This window comes from Euprymna scolopes, chromosome 23 (genome assembly GCF_053919585.1).
Source record: "Euprymna scolopes isolate OS-2025 chromosome 23, ASM5391958v1, whole genome shotgun sequence".
NCBI lineage: Eukaryota > Metazoa > Mollusca > Cephalopoda > Sepiida > Sepiolidae > Euprymna > Euprymna scolopes.
The window spans coordinates 44,678,786-44,702,475 of record NC_136504.1 but is presented as its reverse complement, the minus strand read 5'-3'; the positions used below and the strand labels follow the sequence as shown (position 1 = coordinate 44,702,475).

At 36.9% G+C, this 23,690-nt stretch overlaps 1 protein-coding gene across 1 annotated transcript in view; it reads left to right on the top strand.

Moving 5' to 3' along the window:
- LOC145245859 (solute carrier family 2, facilitated glucose transporter member 1-like) overlaps window positions 1–23,690 on the top strand; it is a 195,064-nt gene that overhangs the window by 130,806 nt on the left and 40,568 nt on the right. The window contains exons 3-4 of the mRNA XM_080107567.1: window positions 14,565–14,660; window positions 20,615–20,775. Coding sequence (XP_079963693.1) covers window positions 14,565–14,660; window positions 20,615–20,775 — 257 coding nt within the window. The remainder of the gene's footprint in view (window positions 1–14,564; window positions 14,661–20,614; window positions 20,776–23,690) is intronic.

Sequence of the window (23,690 nt, the reverse complement as noted above, 5' to 3'; positions counted from 1 at the left end):
CCCTTACCTCACAATTCCACACTGAGCATCGCATATATAAGTATACGTACATAATATAATCTTTCTCCGTATATATATATATATATATATATATATACCTACTTCATTTATTCGCATAAATTTAATATACGAAAGTATAGATTTATGCGTAAACTTTAAGTATTTACTTCAAAAGTGCTCAATACGTAGGTAGAGCTAGTTAGTAATTTATAAAATATATATGGCGATTAAGCTACACTGAATATTCTGCGTTTCATCCAACTATAGGATTCGTCGAGCCTGACGAATCCTATAGTTGGATGAAACGCAGAATATTCAGTGTAGCTTAATCGCCATAGTAATTTTATAAATTACTATATATATATATATATATATATATATATATATATATATATATATATATATGATGGCAGCAAATTCGTTTTCGAACATTGCCATCACTCGATATAGCACAAAAAAAAAGAAAGAAAAAAAGGTATGTAGAAACACGAAAACATTCAGTGATGGGCTGCACGAATTTTCCAACTTCATTGAATGTTTTGCCGTTTTAGACTACAGCGAGCCTTTTTTGCTATAAAGATACACGAGATGGTAAAGAGCGTATCTAATTTATATATATATATATATATATATATATATATATATATATATGTGTGTGTGTGTATGTATATATTCGATTTGTTTTCACATTGTGAGCTGCTGATTATTTGATAGATTTTAACTTTTTAAACGGTAAAAGGTCAATCCACATCAATGAAACCATGATAGATTTTAAATAAATGATCTGTAATAAGAGAGAGATGTGTGTACAGTATGTCTCTTTTTGTCTCTGTCTCTCTGTATGCATGTATGTGCTCACTTTGTATGCATATATTTATACATATATCTTCCACTTTTAGTAGCAGAATTTTTTTGGCTCAGTAATAGAGCATCAGGCGCAATCTCTGGGCTTCTGGTTTCAAATCTTGTTAGGTTTAGCCACACTGATGAAACTTGTATCTATAGATAATATTTATATATACAAATCTTTTTAAGATAATTATACATATCTATCCTTTTCACTGCATAGCATAGAACCAGTTTTCCCTTATTTCTTTGACTTTAATAGTTTTCTTAATAAAATGTACATACTTAAAGCTTCATTTCGTTTGATTTGCCAAATGTAGGGTTGTGTGTTTGTGGGGGGTTAAAAGTAAAATATCGATTTCGTCGAATTTCATATTAAATCCAATTGCCTATTCTTCTTTCTGTAACCAATGACCCTGTGGAAGAAACCTGGACAAAATCAAATGAAAGACAATTTTTTTCAAATTTCATAAACAATATCTTATCTCTCTCCCCCTTTTCACCTAAAGTAAAAACGTTTTTTTAGTCGCCATTCATTTTGGGGTGCCTTAAGTATAATTGATCCAGTTTTATTAATATGGAGATTGAAGAACAAAATGGGCGACATTTTATCAAACATTTTAAGTTTATTTAAAAGTTATAGCATTGGTTCCCAATCATCGTGTCATATCACATTAGTGTGCCATAGAATGATTACTGGCGTAACACAAAGATGTTATAGGTGGAAAAAAGCTTTCATATCTTTATAACGGTTGTTTGTATTAATAAATACTTACTCAAATTATTACTTAAGTGATATTGATAATCTATAAATATAAAAGCGAAAATGTATGTTCGCTTTTTGTGTATGTCCAAGAAAGGCTTTTTTCAGAGAAGCGATCGGTCGCCTAACAACTTTTTAAAACTTTTTATATCACATGTAAATCGTAATATCTCAGATTTAACAACGGAGCTCGCCTGTCTATTTAATTTGCTCGACTTCGGGAAGATAAATATTCAACAGTTTTCGCTCGCCGCATGTAGGTTAAGCCTTTTCCTATAATGTTTCCCCCTACCCCCAACGTCCTGGGGGGGGGTGAAATCATTCCCGCACTAAATGAAATGCTACCCCGCAGTCAAAAGTTGACGTCATTAAGTCATTAAAACGTGCACCTGCCAAATCCAAGTAATTAAATAAATTCAAACGTCTTTCCGTTAGCATCTCGCGGTGGCCCAATGGTTAAAACCGTCGCACTCTTTTTTCTTTCACACTTTAATTTACAACTTTACCTCAAGGGTTCGGGTTCGATCCTCATACTTACCTACCAAAACATTTTTATTTTATTTTACCCCCCCCCCGGAGTTTGGATTTACCCAAAACCACACACACCTCCAAACACCCGGGAAATGTCGGGTACCCTTCGCTAGTCTATAATATAAATCTCACCTGTATGTCTGTATGTCTGCCTAAAACTTTCGACAGATGCGACGGATTTTCAATAGATCAGTATCGTTTTGATGCTCGACCCTTTGGACGACAAATATCGAAAAATTAGCTGAAAACGTTAATTCTTCCACCCTCAACTGGACACTTTTCTATAAGGAGTCGTTTTTTTTTTTGTTTTTTTTTTCGCCGCTATTTTCGAAATTTTCCCCTTTTTCAATTGACTAGTCTTAATTTAAACCTTCGCCACTTCTGGTTTGACGATAGACGCAACGGCAAAGATGTCACATTTTTTTTTCACGTTCTTTTCTTCCTTCACGGTACAGGCTTGAGCCTGCCTACTAGCACTTTATTTATTTATTTATTTATTTTGCTCAACACACACCTTCAAACACCCGGGCAACGCCGAGCACTTAGGCTAGTTAGATATAAAAAAAAAGAGGAGAAATAAATTCTATATAAATAAAACAGATGTATGCATGCATGTATGTCTGTGTGTCAATATTTAATCCACAACTTTTTAAACTACTGGTCACATAATATTGAAATTAACAGGAAATAATAATCCCACACCAAGAATGGTTTATAACGAGTAAAATCTTTGTTTGGATGGATGAACAACGTGTGCCAAAGTCGGGAAGTTGAAATGCAAAATGTTCGTTTCAACTTGTTGATATTTCTATTTGTTTGTGCATGCGTAAATTAAGTATAGTTAAAAGTGGTTTATAAATTATAACTTGTCTATCCGTCAGGTTTGCTCAAATGGTAGCAAATAGCAAATGCAATTGAAGCGTTAAATGCTTTGGTTTCGATTCTAGCTGATAGCACAAGTCATTTTTTTTTTTACTTGTGAAATCAGTACTATATATATTAGGCACAATATAATATTCAATAGAGAATTCTCTGTAATAAGCACGAGATCTGCATGAATCAAAATATATTTAAGCGTATTTTACGACGGACAAGTATATAATAAATAGTCTAAAATTGTCAGATATTTTGCATTTTTGATGAAAAACATTGGTAAGCCTTGTTAACTATTCATTTAAATGTTTTTTTTTTTTTTTTTTGTGGTAGGATGGGCAAAAAAATTGAAGAACTCAATAGTATGCCGCTATGCAAAAAGGCTGGGAACCACTGGTCTGTAGCACTGTTCGAATATATTGAGTTATAAAAAAGGAGAACTGAGTATTGAATAACAAGGCTATTTATAAAAAAATAAAATCTTACTTGATTATAGATTTTTTGTTTTTTTTTTTTTTATCACTAGAGTGGGACTTTATATTATTTCGAGATACAACCCCTTCGTCAAATGTTTGTTTCTCTTCCGTTTTCCAGTGAGTTCATACTTTCGAGTTGGGAAATTCGTCCGCATAAGACATCTGTCAGCCAGCGAGTACTTAAAAAAAAAAAAACGACCATAATTCAGAGATTGATTCCCCCCCCCCCCGGAGAAACCAATAAACTATGATAATTTATTCTTGTGAACTTGTCGTTTGTTTTCAGACAGCTTTCAGTTTCCAGCAGAGTCGACAAAAAAAAAAAAAAAAAAATTCGAATTAAAGACGAGGATTTTGTCTATAAATTCTGTTGTTGATACTTTCCAACTTCTGAATAACGATCTTCACTTCTGACAGAAACTGGCTGATATAACCGACATATTTGTAAGTTCGTGTACGTTCCAGTTCTTCTCGATACATCGTCAGGGATAGATTAATCTAACTGGTTTTGAACAATTTACATTTTTTTTTTAAAACTGAAAACCTATCAATAAAACAAACTTTACCAATAGTAGTAATATCCGTAAATGTTTGTAAAGTTATTAAAATAATTAACCAATGAAATAAATATACACGTTATTATAAAAAAATTATAACCCAGTTAGATTAATCTATCCCTGACGATGAATCCAGAATAATTGGAAAGTACTCGGACTTACAACAAATATGGCGATTATATCAGCCAGTTCCTGCCAGAAGTGAAGACCCTTATTTGGAAGTTGGAAAGGATCAACAACAGAATTAATAGACAAAAAAAAAAAAAAAAACGCCTATCTTTTTTAATGAAATATGCCAAAGAGACAAAATACTGCCTAAATGTACATATATATATTATTTTAGTATTTACTTCAGTAGTGCCCAATGTATAAGTAGAGCTTTGTAGTAGTATTAGTAGTATAAAAATATATTTATGGCAAGTAAGCTACTCAGAGACGTTTATGTAATTTATGCCAGGACTAACCAATAGAGCCTTACCACTGCCAACCAGTGGAATGCAACGCAAACCTTTCTGTGAAGCCTACTTGCCATATTTACATTCCTATACAAATATGTAGTTTTATTTACATATTGAGTGCTATTAGAATAAATACTGAAGCAAAAAATTTCTAATCATAAAAGTTAAGACGCCCAACAGACTACAAGTTAATATGAACAAACTTACATTAAAAAAGGACAAAAAGTTTTCTGTCATAAATTAATCCAGTTTGTGGCTTTTCTGTAATGTTGTTTAAACAGACCTTTTGAAAGAAAATGGGAGGGGCGGGGGCAGCTTAACGACTTTAATGCTTTAGTTTTATCTTTTTTTTTTTAAGTTCGTAAGAAAGAAAAGAAATCAATACTTTGCATCAGAAAGACAGGTGGTTCCTTAACAGAGAAATGGTTGCCAGTGAGGGAAAATTTTTTATTTAAAAACAAAAACAAAACAAAACACACACACACACACACACACACACACACACACACACACACACAAGACAAACGGAGCAAATGGTAATCTTCTGTTTTCCGTTTTAACATTGAATGATCCAACGAAAACAGAAACCAAGTTTCCCAAACAGACAGTGAACGAAGGGGAAGGGGTGGTGGTGGTAAAAGATGCAATCGAAGGTCAACTAACCAAAGTCTTTGGAAATATTTTGAGCTGCATCATGTGCGCATTTAAAAAAAAAAAAAAATGCCTTTTTTTTTTTTTTTTTTTTTTTTGCCTGGAATGCAGTGACGTTTCTAATTCTTATTTGTACCTATTTACTATGCCTCCCCACGGGACAGAGTTAGACACCAGGGTCGTTTTTTTAACGTGGAGAAAAGGTACAAAAATAAAAATTGTCTCAGTCGTGAAGGATTTCTCCTCCATCGAAAGAGAACGAGAAATAGAAGTGCAGCATCTGAAGAACAGATACTACACTTTGATCTTCTAATTCTTATTTGTACACCTGTTAAACTTATAGAGAAAAAGAAATAAAATTTTATATGTGAGACAACTCTTATTATACTCTTAAATAAAAAAATGAGTTCTTCCCCTTGTTAACTTTTATTTTCATTTAATTACTTAATGCTTCATATTATTTGTCGTCTGGGACAGATTAAATTAGATGACTTTAGATATAACTAGATGTACCTTCACGGTGTTGTCCGGCATGCAGTGATGTTGAAGCGACCTGTTACCAGTGATGGAGATAAAGTGGCAACAAGTCACTTACAAATATTTCTTGAAAAAAAAATACCGTCAGATTGGCGTAAAAAATAATGATGTAGATTTATTTATTGGAGAGTTACATGGAGTAGAAGTTTATTATCTAGTGAGTTCTTAGGGTAGAAATCCTTCTGACTGAGGAAATTGTTTTTTTTTTATAGCTGGTTTAAGAAGTAATGGTTATTAAAAAGAGGAGCTCATAGAATAGTTAAAATCCACATGGGTTCATGGTAAGAGCATGTGTTGAAAACACGTGTTTTTTAAAATAAGAGTTTATGGGAGTAGTTAAAAGTTTGTTCGTTACGAATTGCAACAAGAAAATGCAGCAGGGCTTTCATTACATTAGCTGTAAGCGTTGCCATTTTTTAGGGTCCTTTTTCTGGGCGTCTTAGTCCTGGAAAATTACATATTTTGTACACACGTGGTGAAGGCTTTGCTTAGTGCCGCGAAGGGAAAACCCGTCCTACCACATCGAACTCTAGCCTTCTAAAGAGGAAGGGAGAAGTCCCTTATTTCCTGTCACGTGATTTTTTTGAGAACCCGAAATGGTGACTTCTAAAAAAAATGTTCCTTGTCAAGTTTGGTTCCGGTGTAGTTGCTATATACCCCCCTTACTAGACAGAATGTCGATAAAGAGACAAAAAAGAAATGTCACTGCGTGTAGACAGCGAATGGTGGTGGCCGCTGGATGTGTCTACCCGACCTGGTAGAAATGGTCGCGCTCGATGAGTCCTTCTCGTCGAAAAGGACCGTAGTCTTTGGTTTTTGCTTGTGAGTGACATCATCGTCAAAAATCGCTCTCTTCAGGTGGTCAATACTGACCGAGTCACGTCTGCCGTTAATATTGATTATGAAGAACTTCGGATATCTCTTCAGTACGGCGGTTGGAAACAGGTAGTCATGCCACTGTTTCGGATGAATACGTGAGTCCAAGTGTCTATGTCCTTGGGAACGTGGGTGGTTACATCTTGTGCTCTCGGCGCGATGTTGAGAGGTTTTGACATATATTCCTTTACACGGGAGGTGTAACTCGCCGGGTCTGGCATGCGCTCAGGGGTGGTTGGTGTGACCATTTGTCCGAGCAAGGTCAGTGAGGCTCCGTAGACCATTTCAGCTGGGATCAGACCGATATCTGTTTTGATGGTGGACCGAATACCTAGAAAAACGAAGGGAAGGCATTCTGTCCATCTGGTAGGGTCGGAGTATGCTTTCAGGGACGCTTTCAATTGCCTGTGAAAGCGCTTGATCATGCCGTTCGCCGACGGGTGATACGAAGTCGTACGTATGTGTTTACATTCCAGCAGATGAGACAATTCTGAAAATAGGTAGGAATCGAATTGTCTACCTCTGTCGGTTGTAATGGCATTAGGCACCCCATAATGAGCTATCCAGTGTGCGATAAGTGCTTGTGCCACAGTTTCGGCAGAAGTATCTCTGATGGGGATGGCTTCAGGCCATCTAGAAAACCTGTCAATGCAAGTTAACAGATGTGTATAGTCACTGGAAGGTGGGAGTGGACCCACTAAGTCTATATGGACGTGCTGGAAACGAGCTTCAGGCGTTGAGAAAGTCGAAAGTGGGCTCTTAATGTGTCTATGAGTTTTAGATTTTTGGCAAGGGATGCAACTCCTGGCCCATTCACGTACATCTCGATTGATAGCGGTCCATACGAAACGAGACGTCACCAACTTCTGCGTTGAGTGGATGCCAGGATGCGATAGGTTGTGCAGCTGGGAGAAAATGGCTCGCCTGTGTTTGAGGGGAACATAAGGACGCTCGTGTCCGGTTGAGGTGTCACATCAAATCACTTCGCTAGAAGATGGTAAGGGAACCTGTTTGAATGATAGGTTCTCGGAATGTCGCAAGCGATTCAACTCCTCATCGCCCCTTTGGTTAGCGGCGATCTGTTTAAGGTCGATACTATCAGTTGACTGGATTGCATCAATGTGCATATGCGATAATGCGTCAGCGACCACATTCTCAGTGCCTTTCATGTGTTTTATATCTGACGTGAACTGAGAAAAGTAGTCCAAATGACGAGCTTCCCTGGGTGAATGTTTGCCAGGTTTGGCGAGTAAGGCGTGCGACAGCGGTTTATGGTCCATAAAGAGCGTGAAATCAGATCCTTCCAGCATGTAACGGAAATGTTTGACCGCACAATAAGCGGCTAAAAGTTCTCTGCCGAAGGTACTATATCTGGTCTCAGCATTCTGTAGTCGCCTGGAGAAAAAAGATAGGGATTGCCACGTGTTCTCTACAAACTGCTGTAACACCCCTCCAATACCCACGTCGGATGCATCTACTGACAACGCAAGGGGTGCGTTCGTGTGTGGGAACACCAACATAGTTGCAGCTATTAACGCTTCTTTTACCCTGTTGAAGGAGTGTATTTCCGATCCGTTCAAGGTGATCACCTCATTTTTTTTCTTTTTGTTCCTGAGTACATCCGTTAAGGGCTGTGCGATTTCGGCAAAGTGAGGAACAAAACGCCTGTAAAAGTTTATCAAACCGAGGAATTCTTGAAGTTTACGAAGGGAGGTGGGTGGCGGGTACTCAACAATGGAGTGGACTTTTTCCGGGAGAGGGCGGATACCCTCCGAATCGATCACATGTCCAAGGAAAGAAAGTGAAGCAACTCCAAACTCACACTTGCTGGGGTTGATGATAACGCCGTATTCTGACAATCTGTGGAACAGTTGCTGAAGATGCTGCGCGTGTTCGCTCTCGGATGAACTTGCTACAAGTAGATCATCAATGTAGGCGTAAACGAACGGTAGTCCACGTAAAACCGCGTCAATAAATCGCTGGAAAAACTGGCCAGCATTTCTCAATCCAAAAGGCATTCGTAGAAACTCGAAGAGTTCGAATGGGGTGGTTATCGCAGTCTTGGGGATATCTTCAGGGTCCACAGGTATCTGATTGTACGCACGGGCGAGATCGATCTTTGAAAATATCCATTTGCCGTGGAGAGTTTGAAAAATCCTGGAGGTGGGGAATGGAGTAGTTATCCGGAGTCGTGCAGCTGTTGAGTGCTCGATAATCCCCGCAAGGGCGCCAGTCCCCAGCTGACTTTTTGGGCACCATATGGAGTGGCGATGACCAGTTACAATCGGATGGACGAATAATACCCAAGTCCAGCATGTGCTGAAATTCCTGCTTGGCGGCCTGTAGACGATCAGGTTTGAGTCTGCACGGGCGCGTGTTTACTCTGGTCTGGATGTGGTGGGTAACGTCGTGTGTAACCTTGTCGTTGGTAAAAACAGGACGGGTTATATTTGGAAAACCTTTCAAGAGGTCCGTGTATGGGTCCGTGGCATCCTTTAATATGACCGGGCTTATGTCCATAGTTCTATTAATCTTCCCCTGCACGGTAAGTCTGGTCCGGTGTCGATTAGTTTGCCGCGCTTAACGTCCACGAGCATGCCAAAATGATGCAGGAAATCCCCTCCCAAAATCGGGACGGGCAGCTTCGCGATGGTAAAAATCCATTGGAAAGTGCGTCGAAATTCCAGATTTAATGTTAGGGATTTTTCTCCAAAGTTCAGGATGGGTGAGTTGTTCACGGCTTGTAAGCAGAAGGTCGACTGGGGTCGTCGCTCTTTCACCAATTTCTTGGGGATAATGCTGACTTCCACACCAGTATCAACGAGGAATTGTGTACCAGTGTTTTTGTCCATCACATAAAAGGTGCAACTAATGTGGTTTCTGCCTGGGGTGTTGGCTGCCCCTATCGCCTGGCCTGGCCGTTTCCCACTTGCCTGTCACTTTTTTCGAAGGAACAAGGCTTGCGACACCGGAATGCCCTTTCGCCAAAAGGCGCGTGGAAATGACAGAGCCTGTCGCTCTCTTGACTGCTACTTCGTCATCGCGGATGGTCCTGCCTGCTCAAACGCGGGTGTTGGTTCGTTCGGAGCTCCATGCCACGTAGCTGGTCGCTCAGGTTCTCAATGAGTTGGGCCTCTCTCTCCAGTTCTTCGCGGATATCTATGGAAGTGGCCGAGGCCTCAGGAAAGGAATCCTTTGAGGGCTGAGCGTGGACTGGGGCTACGGAAACTGCCACTTCCATAATTTTGTCTGCCAACTCCACCAATTCCTCGACCGGTGTGGTGTCCTTGGAAGAAGCGAGGATCATTTGGATATTGGACGGTAGTCTGCTGACAAATAACTGCCTGAGGATGTCAGGCTGTAAAGTGCTCTCGCCCAATAACTGTTTCATCCATCTGAGCAGTTGGGATGGTGTCCGGTCGCCAAGTTCCTCCTCGACCAGTAGTTGCCGGAGACGCTTCTGCGGGGAATCGGTTATTCTTCTTATTAACTCCGACTTGAAGGTGTCGTAGGTAACAGATCCTGGGGGAGCCATAATTAAGTCACGCACTTCAGCCATCACTTCATGTGTGAGCGCGGCTATCACGTAATGTAGTTTCTTCATTTGGTTCTGAATTCGCTGCGTGAAAAATTGTGCTTCCACATGTGCGAACCACAACATCGGGTTGTGTGTCTAGAAAGGCGGAATTTTGAGAATGCCCTGTACTGCCATGGTCGCCGGTAAGTTATCACTGTCCATATCCGTGCGTGTTCTCCCAAAGTCTGACGAGCGGAGTCACCATTGAAGTAACCTGTTACCGGTAATGGAGGTAAAGTGGCAACAAGTCACTTACAAATATTTCTTGGAAAAATAAATAAAAAATACCGTCAGATTAGCGTAAAAAAAATAATGATGTAGATTTATTTATCGGAGAGTTACATGGAGTAGAAGTTTATTATCTAGTGAGTTCTTAGGGTAGAAATCCTTCTGACTGAGGAAATTGTTTTTTTATAGCTGGTTTAAGGAGTAATGGTTATTAAAGAGGAGCTCATAGAATAGTTAAAATCCACATGGGTTTAGAATTCATGGTAAGAGCATGTGTTGAAAACACGTGTTTTTTAAAATAAGAGTTCATGGGAGTAGTTAAAAGTTTGTTCGTTACGAATTACAACAAGAAAATGCCGCGGGGCTTTCCTTACGTTAGCTGTAAGCGTTGCCATTTTTTTTAGGGTCCTTTTTCTGGGCAGCTTAGTCCTGGAGAATTACATATTTTGTACACACGTGGTGAAGGCTTTGCTTAGTGCCGCGAAGAACAAAAAAAACCCCGTCCTACCACGTCAAACTCTAGCCTTCTAAAGAGGAAGGGAGAAGTCCCTTATTTCTTGTCACATGATTTTTTTGAGAACCGGAAACGGTGACTTCTAAAAAAAGAAAAAGAAACAAAATTTTATTTCTAAGGGAGACAACTAATATTATATTTTTCAAATAAAAATTTGGAGATTAGTCAGTTTAATGTCTGCCACATATTTTCCTTGTTGTATACTGTCTCCTCCTATGGGGGGGGAGGCAATGTAATATATATCCGTTCATTATAACGTCCTCCCAGGCATTACTTCCATTCTTTGAGGAGGTGTAATGTAGTATCTCTAGATAGTGTCATTATGCCATATTTCCAAGCATTACTCTTTGTGGGTAGGGGTATGGTTGGAAAGTGTAGAAGCAAAATTTCGATCATCATATATATATATATAGTGCAAGAAGTCGGAAGATTTTCTATTTCTTGCTACCTTTCCTTCCACTGCCCCCACCTATATTAGAGAGAGATGTTAGAGAGTTAGATATAGATAGATAAATAGATAGATAGATAAATAGGTATGGATATCTAGCTATAGATAGAAAGAAACAGCAGTTCTGGAACCTTAGTAAGATTAATAATTCCAGTGACCATAGGAGCCGCGGTGCTCATTAAAAGAATTTAACTACCTGATGAATATACCCGGTGAACAAAGTGTAATAAATATAGGGAGTATTTATTAATTGAAGGCTAATAGTCATTGTTAATATTTAACAAATATCTAAGGTATCTGAATTTTCAGGAAGGGTTTCAACCATCTTTTTACTCCTTTTGCATGTAATTAAATTAAACTAAATATAGCCCATATCTTGACCCTTTACGCTTAGCACTGTGTTCTAAAATTCATGATGATCGATTAATTAGTTTAGGAGTGAATTCTATACATGAATATATAAACATATTTAACTAATATATGTGTCTGTAATTCCATAATATTTTAAGTATCTATTATCAGTATTTATGTACGGCACAATCACGTTGACACATCGGTTCTTGCCAGATCACCGAAGTTAAGCAACGTTGAGCCTGGCCAGTACCAGATCGGTGACAGTTTGGGAAGGCTAGACGCTGTATGTACCTTCTGGGAAGGTTGGGCATGGGGCCAGCACCCTCACCCTGTAAAAAGAACTCCTTGCTACAAGAACATCTACAAAAGGTTGTAGATGACCTATGCCTTTCCAGGGGCTCAAGGGCTATGGATGGGATTATCAATATTTATTTCGACAGTACTCTATACAGAAATAGAGCTAGATAAGTTTTAAAAATAATATATATAGCCTGAGAAATGTTCACAAGAATGAAAGGCGGAAAATTCTGCATAGTGTAATGTCCATATTTTTTAAACTTATGTTTTTAAAATATAATTATCCACTGACACGTGTTTCGTTGTCTACGATTCATCAGAGTGGTTGAATCTAGCGAGATTCGAAATCAGGACCCTATGGAAAGAAACGTATAAATAATTGAATTCATTCAAAAACGTATCGAAAAAAATAACACACACACATAACGTTTTAGATTTTTTTTTTTTTTTTTTCGAGCAAAACATAGAAGTTAAAAGTCAAAATGTGTAATTCATTGTTAACGTCATAAACGCATCGAATATTTTTATTTCTAACGTCAATGTTTCATTAGAAAAGAATAATAAATCATAGTTTTCAAGTCACTGATGCACCACATATTTTCAAATATAGACTTCTATATATTTTCTTCAAGTCAGGCATCTTGAAAAAGTCTTGTAATAAAGGCGAAAATGTTGATGAATATAAACAATTTTTGGTTTTCCTTTCCTTTTTAATGATGTTGGATTATTTCCATAATTAGCACGAGATATATATATATATATATATATATATATATATATATATATATATATATATATATATATAATACACACACACACACACACACACACCTGAGGGTCGTTCAAAAGTAAGGTATCTTATTTTTTACTAAAAAATTAAAACGTTAAAGAGCTACAAAACGGAAGTGGTTTCAGCAACCTCTTATTCTCGGGAATTAATTTTTCTACATAGTCACCACCATCCTCAATGTACTTTTATCAGTCTCTTTTCATACCTCAATAGTCAAAGTCCGAAGTGCACTTTGTCACCCACATCTCTGTCGTCATTCTGATATCAACGAACCTATCTCCTAACTGTGCTGAGATAAACTACAGCAATTTTGCAAACGTTCAACAGGCGCCGGCTAAAGTTGATCGGTTCAATTTTTTCTGCATGGAGGAGTTCAATGAGGCATCTCTGCTTCTGATTCATGTCCATGACAGGGTGTTGCTTTCTTAGTCTAACACCGTCAATATCTCCAACAGAGATATGAAACTTTTAGGTCATTAATGTATAAGTTCAGTCATCATAACAATGCAATTTGCAATCCTCTCTGATCCATATGGGTGAAATAAAAAAAAAATAGGAGGCATTACTTTTGCAACGCCTCTCATATATATATATATATATATAACACATATCATTTCATGTGTCTACATAAATTAAGAGATAAAATATTTTATGTATCGGTTTTCAGTATTTACTTCTACAGTGCTCAATGCATAAGTTAAGCTAAGCTAAATTAAGCTGCACAGAATCTTTCGCATTTCAGCCTCATAAAGAATCGTAAGGCTAAAAAGAACATTTTTAATTTTAGCTTGACAATTCCTTAAAAGGATGAAACGTGTAATATTCTGTGTATCTTAATTGCCATATAATTTCACATATACATATATATATATATATGTGTGTGTGTGTGACTGCTACTTCTTGATAGAAGCTTGTCGTATCTTCAGGTTGATGTCTGGCGTCCATATGCACATAGATGGCTCTTCTGCCCAACTACATTCTTGCATACTAGTTCACAAATGTGGCAGTATTTGCTGGTTCTTGTAGAGGGACTATATTATGCATCTTTGAGTGTTGGTTCAAACTGCTTGCAGATTTACAGATCAGTCCACAGATATTACAACAATATGTGGGTGGTCTGGGTGGCAGCACATCCTCATAAAATTGTTGATCTTGTCTAACCTTGTGTAACTTCACGTGGTTCACCAAGTCAGCTTTGGATAGAAATCTACCACAGATTGTGTATTTCAGTTCTTGTCGAAAGTCAGCAGGAACTGCAGATTCATCCTGCTATCTGAGAGCAAGTTTAACATATATATATATTAGTTATCCATATACAGTACTGTTTTACTGTATCACAGCTCATCAGTGCGGCTAGAGTAGCACCCGTCCCTAGCAAGGGATTGAACCTACAACTATCTAGTTGATAGTCGGCAGATCTAACTTCTGGCCCATGGGATCGACCTCACCAAATGTCCATTTATATATACATTACATAGACTTGTCCACCGTTTTTACAGTGCTCGACCTGCTTGTTTATTTACAAACAAACAGAGAGCTTTGCATTAATGTTTATTAAGCAGCAGGTGAAATCATTTTACAGCAATGATTTACCTAAGGAGGGGTACATTTAACATTAATAATACCAAAAAGTCAATTCTCATAAGCCATCCGTGTGTGTGTGTGTGTGTGTGTGTGTGTGTGTGTGTGTGTGTGTGTGTGTGTGTGTATTATATGCACAAAATTACATATGTAGAAAACGTAATTACTAATATCCATATTACTGACTTCTTTTGAATTTGATTCCAGTCCATTACAGTCCGTTTGATGTTGGCAATTATCGCAGCTGCCTCGGGATCATTTACATTTGGATACAGCATTGCTGTGATTAATTCTCCTCAAACGGTAAGTAATTATTTTCATATCAAATATGATGCATATCATATTCTTGCAGGATTTATCAGCTTCAAGGTTATCAAAATTTTGTAAAATCCAATATATACAGCTTGTCAGATTTTACACGTAAGAACTAAATAGATCTGACAAATCGATATTTGATTTTGACTAGCAGTTTCTTCCTTTTTTTATCCTTGCAGCATATTCTTTACACTAAAAAGTGTAATTCGATCAGATTTCTTTCTGAAAATAATTATTCCAGAAAAAAAGACTGTTACAACGGAGATAATTTTGAATAATAACCTAAAAATGATTATAATGTAATGGAGATAATTCCTGTGTTAACTTTTGGTAAGAATATGAATTATCTCAGATTTTGAGCTTTGTTTTTTTTCACTCCTTCATGAATTCTACATAATTATTTATTAAAATAAAACAAAAAAAAACACACAAACAGGAAACCGACAGAAACGTTCATATCTCGCTATTGACAACCAAGAAATGGATAGAAATAAAGAAACGGTTTCATTACCATAGAGAGCCTTGGCCCTTCACGATTATAAATGGAATGATGGGAATAAATATTGAATGAAGCTATCGAAGATCCCAGAGTATGGGTCCCATATGGAATGGATCTCTTGAGGAAGAACTGAGTGACCTTGAACATTTTGTAACACAAGAAACTGGAAGGAACTATTTCAAAAACGAAAATACATAGTGTAATGTCCCTTTTGAAAGCAGTGGACTTCTGCTGAAATTTTTAAAGATGTGTATATTAGTTACTACCAAGGTCCAGCTTCCATTCCATCACCACAATGTTGCATCTCTGTGCTTGTTTTACAAATACTTCAGCGGAATGTGCTCCGACGAACTTACTGCAATTGTGCCTCCTCGACAGAAACACTCTCAACCAACCAGAGCAGCAGCAGCAAAATCACACCCCTTCACTGTATGCCGGATAAAATAAAGATGCTATACTCAATTTTTTTTTTAACTCTTCTATTTTGTTATTTATGCTATTAGCAAATTAAAAAAAAATGGAACAGTCTATAGGATTGACATGTAATCTCAATCCTATAATAATTATTGACTAGTGGGCGAAACATACAAACCACAGCCAGCACAAAACCTCTAAAAAAAGAATTTTTTTTTTCTTTTAAAACCGGCATATTTAATGAAAAAGCAAAAATGTCACGTGATGTACTTCAAATTATGTTCGCCACACCTCGGTCATTGAACCCTCCCGTCCTCCCCCCGCTAAAGTAAAACCATGTGGTTGGAGCCAATAAAATGAAATTTAAGCTTAAGAGTTATATATTTTTTTTATTTTTCACAAGAAGTTACAAAAACAAGACAATAAAAACAAAAAATTAGGCACAAGGCTACTCAAAAATTGGGGGAGAAATTTGTATTCCCTAGACGCCGGAAAGCTTTCTACTCTAATAGCTTATTTCGTCGAACTGCTTGCTTTGAAATTCCCTCCATACATTTCCGTTTCTCTGACTGTATCAACATGCAAAAATTTAAATGTAATATGAGCAAATGTCTACCTACCCTAATTAAGATGCTCCTGTGAATTTGGCCCCTAATTCGTAGTAGATCCTCACCTCTGAGTGGCAATATGCCTGGCTGGGGTGAATACAAAATTATGATAATTACAATAGAAAAAAGATTTCAAGTATAATAATATAAATTAACATAATTCATATAGACACTTTAAATTTTTTTTTTCATTCATAATTAATTTTCTTATCGTTTTTTTCGTAATTTTTGGATATTTTCATTATTGCGACACAATTCAGTAAATACCACTGGTTTAACTTGAAATTCAATATTTCAGTTTTCGAATTTCGGTACAATAACAAAGAAGAACCATTTAAGTTTCGATAATTTGAATTTGATGTGGCCCACTGACAGGCAAAGTGCAGTGGAAATAAGTCATTATTTTTTTTTTCACGCTGTACCTAACATTTCGTTGTACTTGTGTAGATTGGTGTTTTAAAACAAAGAATTTGCTGTGAAAACATTATTACGTACTTACGTGTCATGTCGAAATTAGTACAAATTCCAAAACTGACGAAAAATCATTCAGTAGATGTGCCAGATGCATTTTTAACAAAAAATCAGTCACAATTACCTTTTTTATATTGTGCGTTTAAAAATGGTGGACTTTAATTTAAGTCAATTTAAGTCTAAGGTTATCTCCCTTGTTTGTCATATGGAATTGGTCGCACAACTCTCCCGCTTTAAAACAAACAATAAAACCCGATAGTTTGATAAATTCTATCGTATTAATATATAGATAACACTTATTGTACTTGTAAATATTTTTCTACTGGATCATTTTTCGTATTTTTTTGGAATTTATACTAATTACGACATGACACGTGAATACGTAACACTTTCCAGTAACTACAGAGAATGTGTGAAAGTTGAGTCTTTTCTAAAAGATCGTTTATTCTAATACGAGCCGTTAACACATTTTTCTCATTTTGGTATTTTGAAAGACAATGATCCCCCTCCCCCGTTTTATCTCTCCATTTGAAACGCTCAATTTTATAAAGCCTTGTATGTGTTGATAATCTCAATGATTATTCGATATGCAGTCTAAAGTGAGAATTCTCCTGTTATTTTATTTATTTTTGAACTGCCTATATGGTTTGAAGTTAAAACTAGCCTGTTTATTTTTTTTACATGTTTTTACTTATTTTTTTTCTTCTCCAGAACTGCCCAATAAACACCTGTTTTATTGCAAGGTTTCATTACATATTATTTTAATTGGAATTCATTATTGAGATGAGTATTATTCATATTAATTTATTTTATTGCGGACTATTATTCTCATCTTTATTGGTTGTTGTTTCACGACGTTTCGGCCAACTATTGTCCTTCGGGGCCCGTGGCGCAGTTGATAGACGTTGAATCTCTACAGTTCCAGATGAGCATTGTCTGAAGATAGCGGTTTCAATCCTACCCAGAGCCGGCCAGAGGTGAGACGACAACTACGGATGGCAGTGATTGCTGAGAATGCAGTTAGGAGATTCGAAGTTCCTATCCGTCGCGGTTACAACCTAACGAAGGCCAGAGGAATAGTTGGCCGAAACGTCGTGAAACAACAACCAATAAAGATGAGAATAATAGTCCGCAATAAATTAAATTAATAGGTTTCATTACCGCACTCATTTATAGTATAAATCACATCCCTAAATAGTTAACTACAAAACTACACAACCTGTGACCTCCTGTTGATGAATTCAATAAATTGTTTGTAGAGGTGGAGATAAATGATTTGCAATTATTCAATACCAATCTGCAGAACAGATACTACACTTTGATCCCGGTCCAAAGGCCAAGATATTCATTTGCTCGCTCACCGAGCAAATTAGGCACAAGGCCGATTTTTAATGTGAGGTGTGAAGGGGAAATGGGGACCAACTCCCCGGGGACTAGGGGAGCTGGATAGTGACAATTGGTATGAAGGGTTACCCCTACATTAGGTGTATCAGAAATTTCGTGAAATTTCGTGAAAATAGTGAATAATTCCACCCCATCTTTCCAAGCTTATAACTCCTCGAAAAATGTAATTCAACCCCTAATTTTTTTTTAATTAAAGGAGCAAGGACCAAGGTTTTATTAAAAAAAAAAAAAAAAAAAAAAAACAATGTGTTTTTTTTTTTTAAAAAGGTTTTAAACTTCGGACTTTACAGGTAAATTTCTAAAAAACGGATTTTTTTGTTTGTTTTAAATTTGAATATATTATTTATTGACCTTTTCTCTTCAATTTGTGATATATAAAACTATTAAACATAAATTAATTATTTACTTTTTAAGAGAAACTTGAAAATGTGTGACACTTACACAAATGGGGGGGGGGGGCGTGAATTTAAAAAAAAACGTTTGTCTAAAATATTATATTCGGTTTATTGGAAAGAACATAAAATTTCACATCGACCCTGAAAATATCGTAAAAATAGAATCAATAGAAAAATTTTGATAGATTTTTAAAGTTTAAAAATTGAAAAATATTGAATTCGGAAAATTCATTACAGTTTTAAAAAAAATATATATATTTCTATTACTTTTAAAACAACTGTAATAGTTTATTTTGGAAGTATAATCCATAAAGAAAATAAATAACCCACTTTTAACAGAGAAATTACGAGATTTTTATATTTTATTCGCAGTTTCGTGTTAGGGGTGTCAAAAATTCCTACAAAAATTCTGATACACCTACCCCTACATTAACCAAGGTCTTATATGTGGGGTTGCCCCTACATATGGTCTTTGCTTGCAGTATGTATTTATTTGCTTCCCCACTGAGCAAATTAGACACAAGGTCGTTTTTTAATGTTGAGAGAGGGAGGGAAAAGGGGGACCAGCTCCCGAGAGGTGGGAAATGGGAGCTGGATAGTAACTGTTGGTATGAAGGGTTGCTCCTACATTGACCAAGGTCTGATATGTAGAGTTACCCTCACATATGGTCTTTGCTTGCAGTATCTGCCAGAACAGATACTACACTTTGTATTTATTTACTTCCCCACGTAGAAAATTAGGCACAATGCCGTTTTTTAATGTGGAGATCGAAGGAAGGGGGGAGGGAAAGGGGGTACCAGCTCCCGAGAGGTGGGAAATGGGAGCTGGATTAGAAACTGTTGGTATGAAGGGTTGCCCCTTCAGTGACCAAGTTTAGATATGTGGGGTTACCCCCACATATGGTCTTTGCTAGTCATAGCTTTGCAGCATCTGCCGGAACAGATGGTATTTATTTGCTCCCCCACCGAGCAAATTAGGCACAAGGCCAATTTTTAATGTGAGGAGTGAAGGGAGGGGGAAGGGAAAAAGGGGACCAGCTCCCGAGAGGAGGGAAATGGGAGCTGGTTAAAGGTCAAGCATGTGGGGTTGCCCCCACATCTGGTCTTTGCTAGTCATAGCTAGTCATAGCTTGCAGTATCTGCCGGAACAGATGGTATTTATTTGCTCCCCTACCGAGCAAATTAGGCACAAGGCCGATTTTTAATGTGAGGAGTGAAGGGAAAATGGGGACCAGCTCCCCGGGGAGTAGGGGAGCTGGATAGTGACAATTAGTATGAAGGGTTGCCCCTACATTGACCAAGGTCTTATATATGGGGTCGCCCCCACATATGGTCTTTGCTTGCAGTATCTGCCAGAACAGATACTACACTTTGAGATATTAAATCTTTTATTCATGTTAAAAAATACAGTCAAAATCAACGATGAACAAAAAACTTAGGCACATGGCCAACTCAAAAGGGGGGATTTTGGGGGTCGTTGGTCATCCTTGTCACTCCAGAACTAAACAAAGTCAAAAGTTTCTCCCAGCTAGTATCTTCTTTCACCCTTTCATATTGGGGGACGTCCTAGTAACTCCCAATTTTTAAAACATTTTTTATTGACGTGTAAAAACAAATTTGATCCCGACCCGAAGGCCAAGAACAACAGAAAAAAGGCAAGCCTGTATATAAACGTCTGAAAAGTAACCCTAACCCCTTCTATATATGTTTTATTTTTTTTTTTCATTCTTTTGGTTTCACCTTTTTTCTTTATTTTCTCTTTTTCTTTTTTATTGTTCTTTGTTCTTCTTTTTATTAGTTTATTATTTTTCTTTTCGTGTCTCTTTTCGTTTTTCTTATTCTTTTCTTTCTTTATTTTTGTTTTAGTTGTTGTTTTTATTGTTCTTTTCCTTTTTTTTCTTTTTCGTCTTTTTCTTTCCCTTTTCTTTTCTTCTCATTTTTCTCCTTTGTTATTTTTCTTCGTCTCCTTGTCTTTTTTTTTTTTTTTACCTCCTATTCTTTTTCTAATTCTTTTTTAATTTATCTTCTCATTCTTCCTATTCTTTTTAATTATCAAAATAATAAGAAATCGGCTTCGTTATCTTTCTAATGCTGAATTAACAAAATATTACAAATGTGAATTTAAAATTCTTTTTTTCCCTCCCTTTTTAGATTGTTGAAAGCTTTATAAATGAAACTGTTCTCCAAAGGTCCGGATCTCCAATCAATCCCAGCCACTTAAGAAGTTACTGGTCGTTAATTGTAGCCATCTTCGCTATTGGAGGCATGATTGGAGGACTCAGTGCTGGGGCATGGGCCGACTTTTTTGGCCGGTGAGTGCTCTTTTTTTTTAATTGAGTTTATAATCAGCTAACATACTTTCAACATAGTGCTACCGGAAGCGGTGACAAAGCAAATTAGTTCCTTTGCTTTTTTCTCTTGCGCCTATATCTCCCCTCTGCATCTATTCTTTTTTTTATTGCGTTTTTCCGGTCGTTTTTTTTTTTTTTTTTTTTTTTTTTTTAATAATCATTGGACATTTTTATTCGGTCTTATTTTAATTAAGAATTATTGAAATTATTTTTTCTCTTTTAAAGACTCATTGAAAAAACTTAAAATATTTTTAAGTAATGAACTATTTAATAAAGACTAATTGTATTATTTTTATCTGTATAATTGTGTCAATTTTTATTTTATACTTTTTGATAATGTCCTTTTGTTTATATTTATTTTAATAAATCGTTTCACAATAGAAATACTAAAGAACAATAAAAGCGAGAGAACAGCTGATTTGCCTTGTCACCACTTTCGGCAGTGCTGCGCCGAAAGTTAGGGAGTACATTAGCTGATTATAGTGGTTTATTGTTTTATTATATATAAAATTGTAACCTATTTTTATTAAAACATCCATTTCTCTCACCATCTACTCTTCCTCCATTTTTTTTTACCTCTCCCTTTTTTCAATCACCTTTCTCCTCCTCCTCCTCCCAGCCCATTCCTCTTTAACTGAACACACACAGATAACTCTCTTTTATATAATAGATTGGTCAAGAAATAAGTTGGAATTTACTTTATAAAATTAGTACATAACATTGAAAACCGATCTCCAATGACGTAAACCTGACCCAATTGACCCCCCCCTCAGAAAATAGATAATTATTATATTGTACCTAACTAGAAAAGATACCCGCGCTTTGCGTGTGACTTTGCTGTATATTCGGGTATCCACAAATCGGGTACCCAAGCATACAGCAAAGTCCCGACCTTGACCTTGAAAAATAGTGTGCACCATTCCTAGGTCGAAGACACTCATCATGTCAGGTTTGGTCATGATCGGACTAGTGGTGTGGGTTGTAAGAGAGTATATATATATATATATATATATAGGCTATGAACTTGACCTTTGACCTTAACCTTGAAAAATGAACTTTCTTTCTAAGCTAATAGATATGGAGGATTTAGTGTTTGTCTGCAACCAAAACTGTTATATTTCCTAAAGATATTATGATGGATTGTCAGCAACTTTAAAGAACGCATTTAGCATTACACTATACATGATATCACCAGAACATGATGTGTTGCCGAATGTAAGCAAACCATAAACTCTTAGAATAACATGAGGCCCCAAATTGGGAACTTTGAAAATAGTGGAATCGTCCCTTATTTACTATTATTCTCAGGTTCACTCCCAGAATTTCGTCTGTGGATTAAATACGAGAGGTATATGAACAGGATTAAATACGAGAGGTGTATGAACAGTTTTAAGTGTCAGAAAAAAACTTAAAAAGAATAAGCGATTTTTGATAATTTATTTTATTCTTTAATCCTCATATTCCGTGATCGGTGTTTCTGACAAAGAAGGAGAAATAGCTGTTTTCTGGGTCAGAATTTATTTCATCTTACACTGATCGTTGGCAAGTTTTTGATCTTTAAGTAGTAGTATTTTCTTTTTAGCTTCTTACATTATGTGGCTTTGTGTCTTGTCTAGAGCGATTTCCATGAAAAGAAAGTTCCTCTCATGGGTGTTCAATGTTGTTCCCACGTTGCAAAAATGGTGTTGAAGAACTCTTGTTTGGTACACAAGAAACTTCTCAACTGTAGCTATGACATCATCATCACTAGCAACATGTCAACAGACAGTTTTTTTTGGGGGGGGGTGAAGATAGAAGTTGGAGGGAACTAGTTCTGGCGAATAAGGTGTATAGGGAACAAATTCGAATCCAGAATCGAGAATTGTTGCCATGGCAATCACTGAAGTGTAGACTGGTGCATTATCTTGGTGGAGGAGGATTACTGACCTGTTTTCTTTGAATACCTCGCCTATCCAGATTAATGCTGTTCAGTTACTGTATGGTCCTTCTTAAGGATTCAATCAGTATGACACTCTGAGAATTCTAGAAAACAGAGGCCATGATCTTACCAGCTAAAGAATGTCCTTAACCTTCTTTGGGGCCAGAGATGACGTGTGCTTCTCTGACTTTGATTGCTCTTTGGTTTCCAGTTAGTAGTGATGAACCAAGCCTTCATTAATAGTGATGAAGCGAGTAAGAAAATCCTCTTCATCAGCTTCAAACAGTTCAAGATTGCTCTTGGATACAACTGGTACGTTTCAGTTGATGTCAAAATGTAGTATTATGTTAGTGTGCCGGGACAACGCCAGGGTCGTGCTTAGTGCCCCCCCCGCAGACTCTGCAATTTCGGGGTAGGGGGCGCAGGCTACCTGGTGGGCGTAAGGCCCCGGGAAGCAGATGAGTCAGATCATCTGACAGATGAAGAAGTGTGTTGCTGAGAATTCTTCAATCCACTCATAGGTACCATTTCACAAAGTCTTCAGGAACGGTTTAAAAATATGAATGGTTTTAAATCAAAGTACGAGTTTTTGTGTGGCGCAACTAACATAAAATCTGTAATAACCTGACATGTTGCCGTCCTGCTGTGCTGCTTTGGCAAAGGGTGTTGGAGAAGGCGATATTGACTGAGAAACTTGAAAGATAAATTATCAATTTCATCAACCTCACGGACAATAAGAAGTGCATTACATTTTCCCGCTATTAAATTTATACATTATATAATGAAACACACACTTATCGATGCATATCCCAACCCAACTGTTGCAATCAAACTTGTAACCATATTGCTAGTTACAGTGGCATCCTGTGAATGGCGTTTCTCTAAATTGAAACTAATTAAAAACTTTCTTCAGAACTCAATGTGTCAGAGTAGAGGCCACAGAGCGCACTCTGCGGGG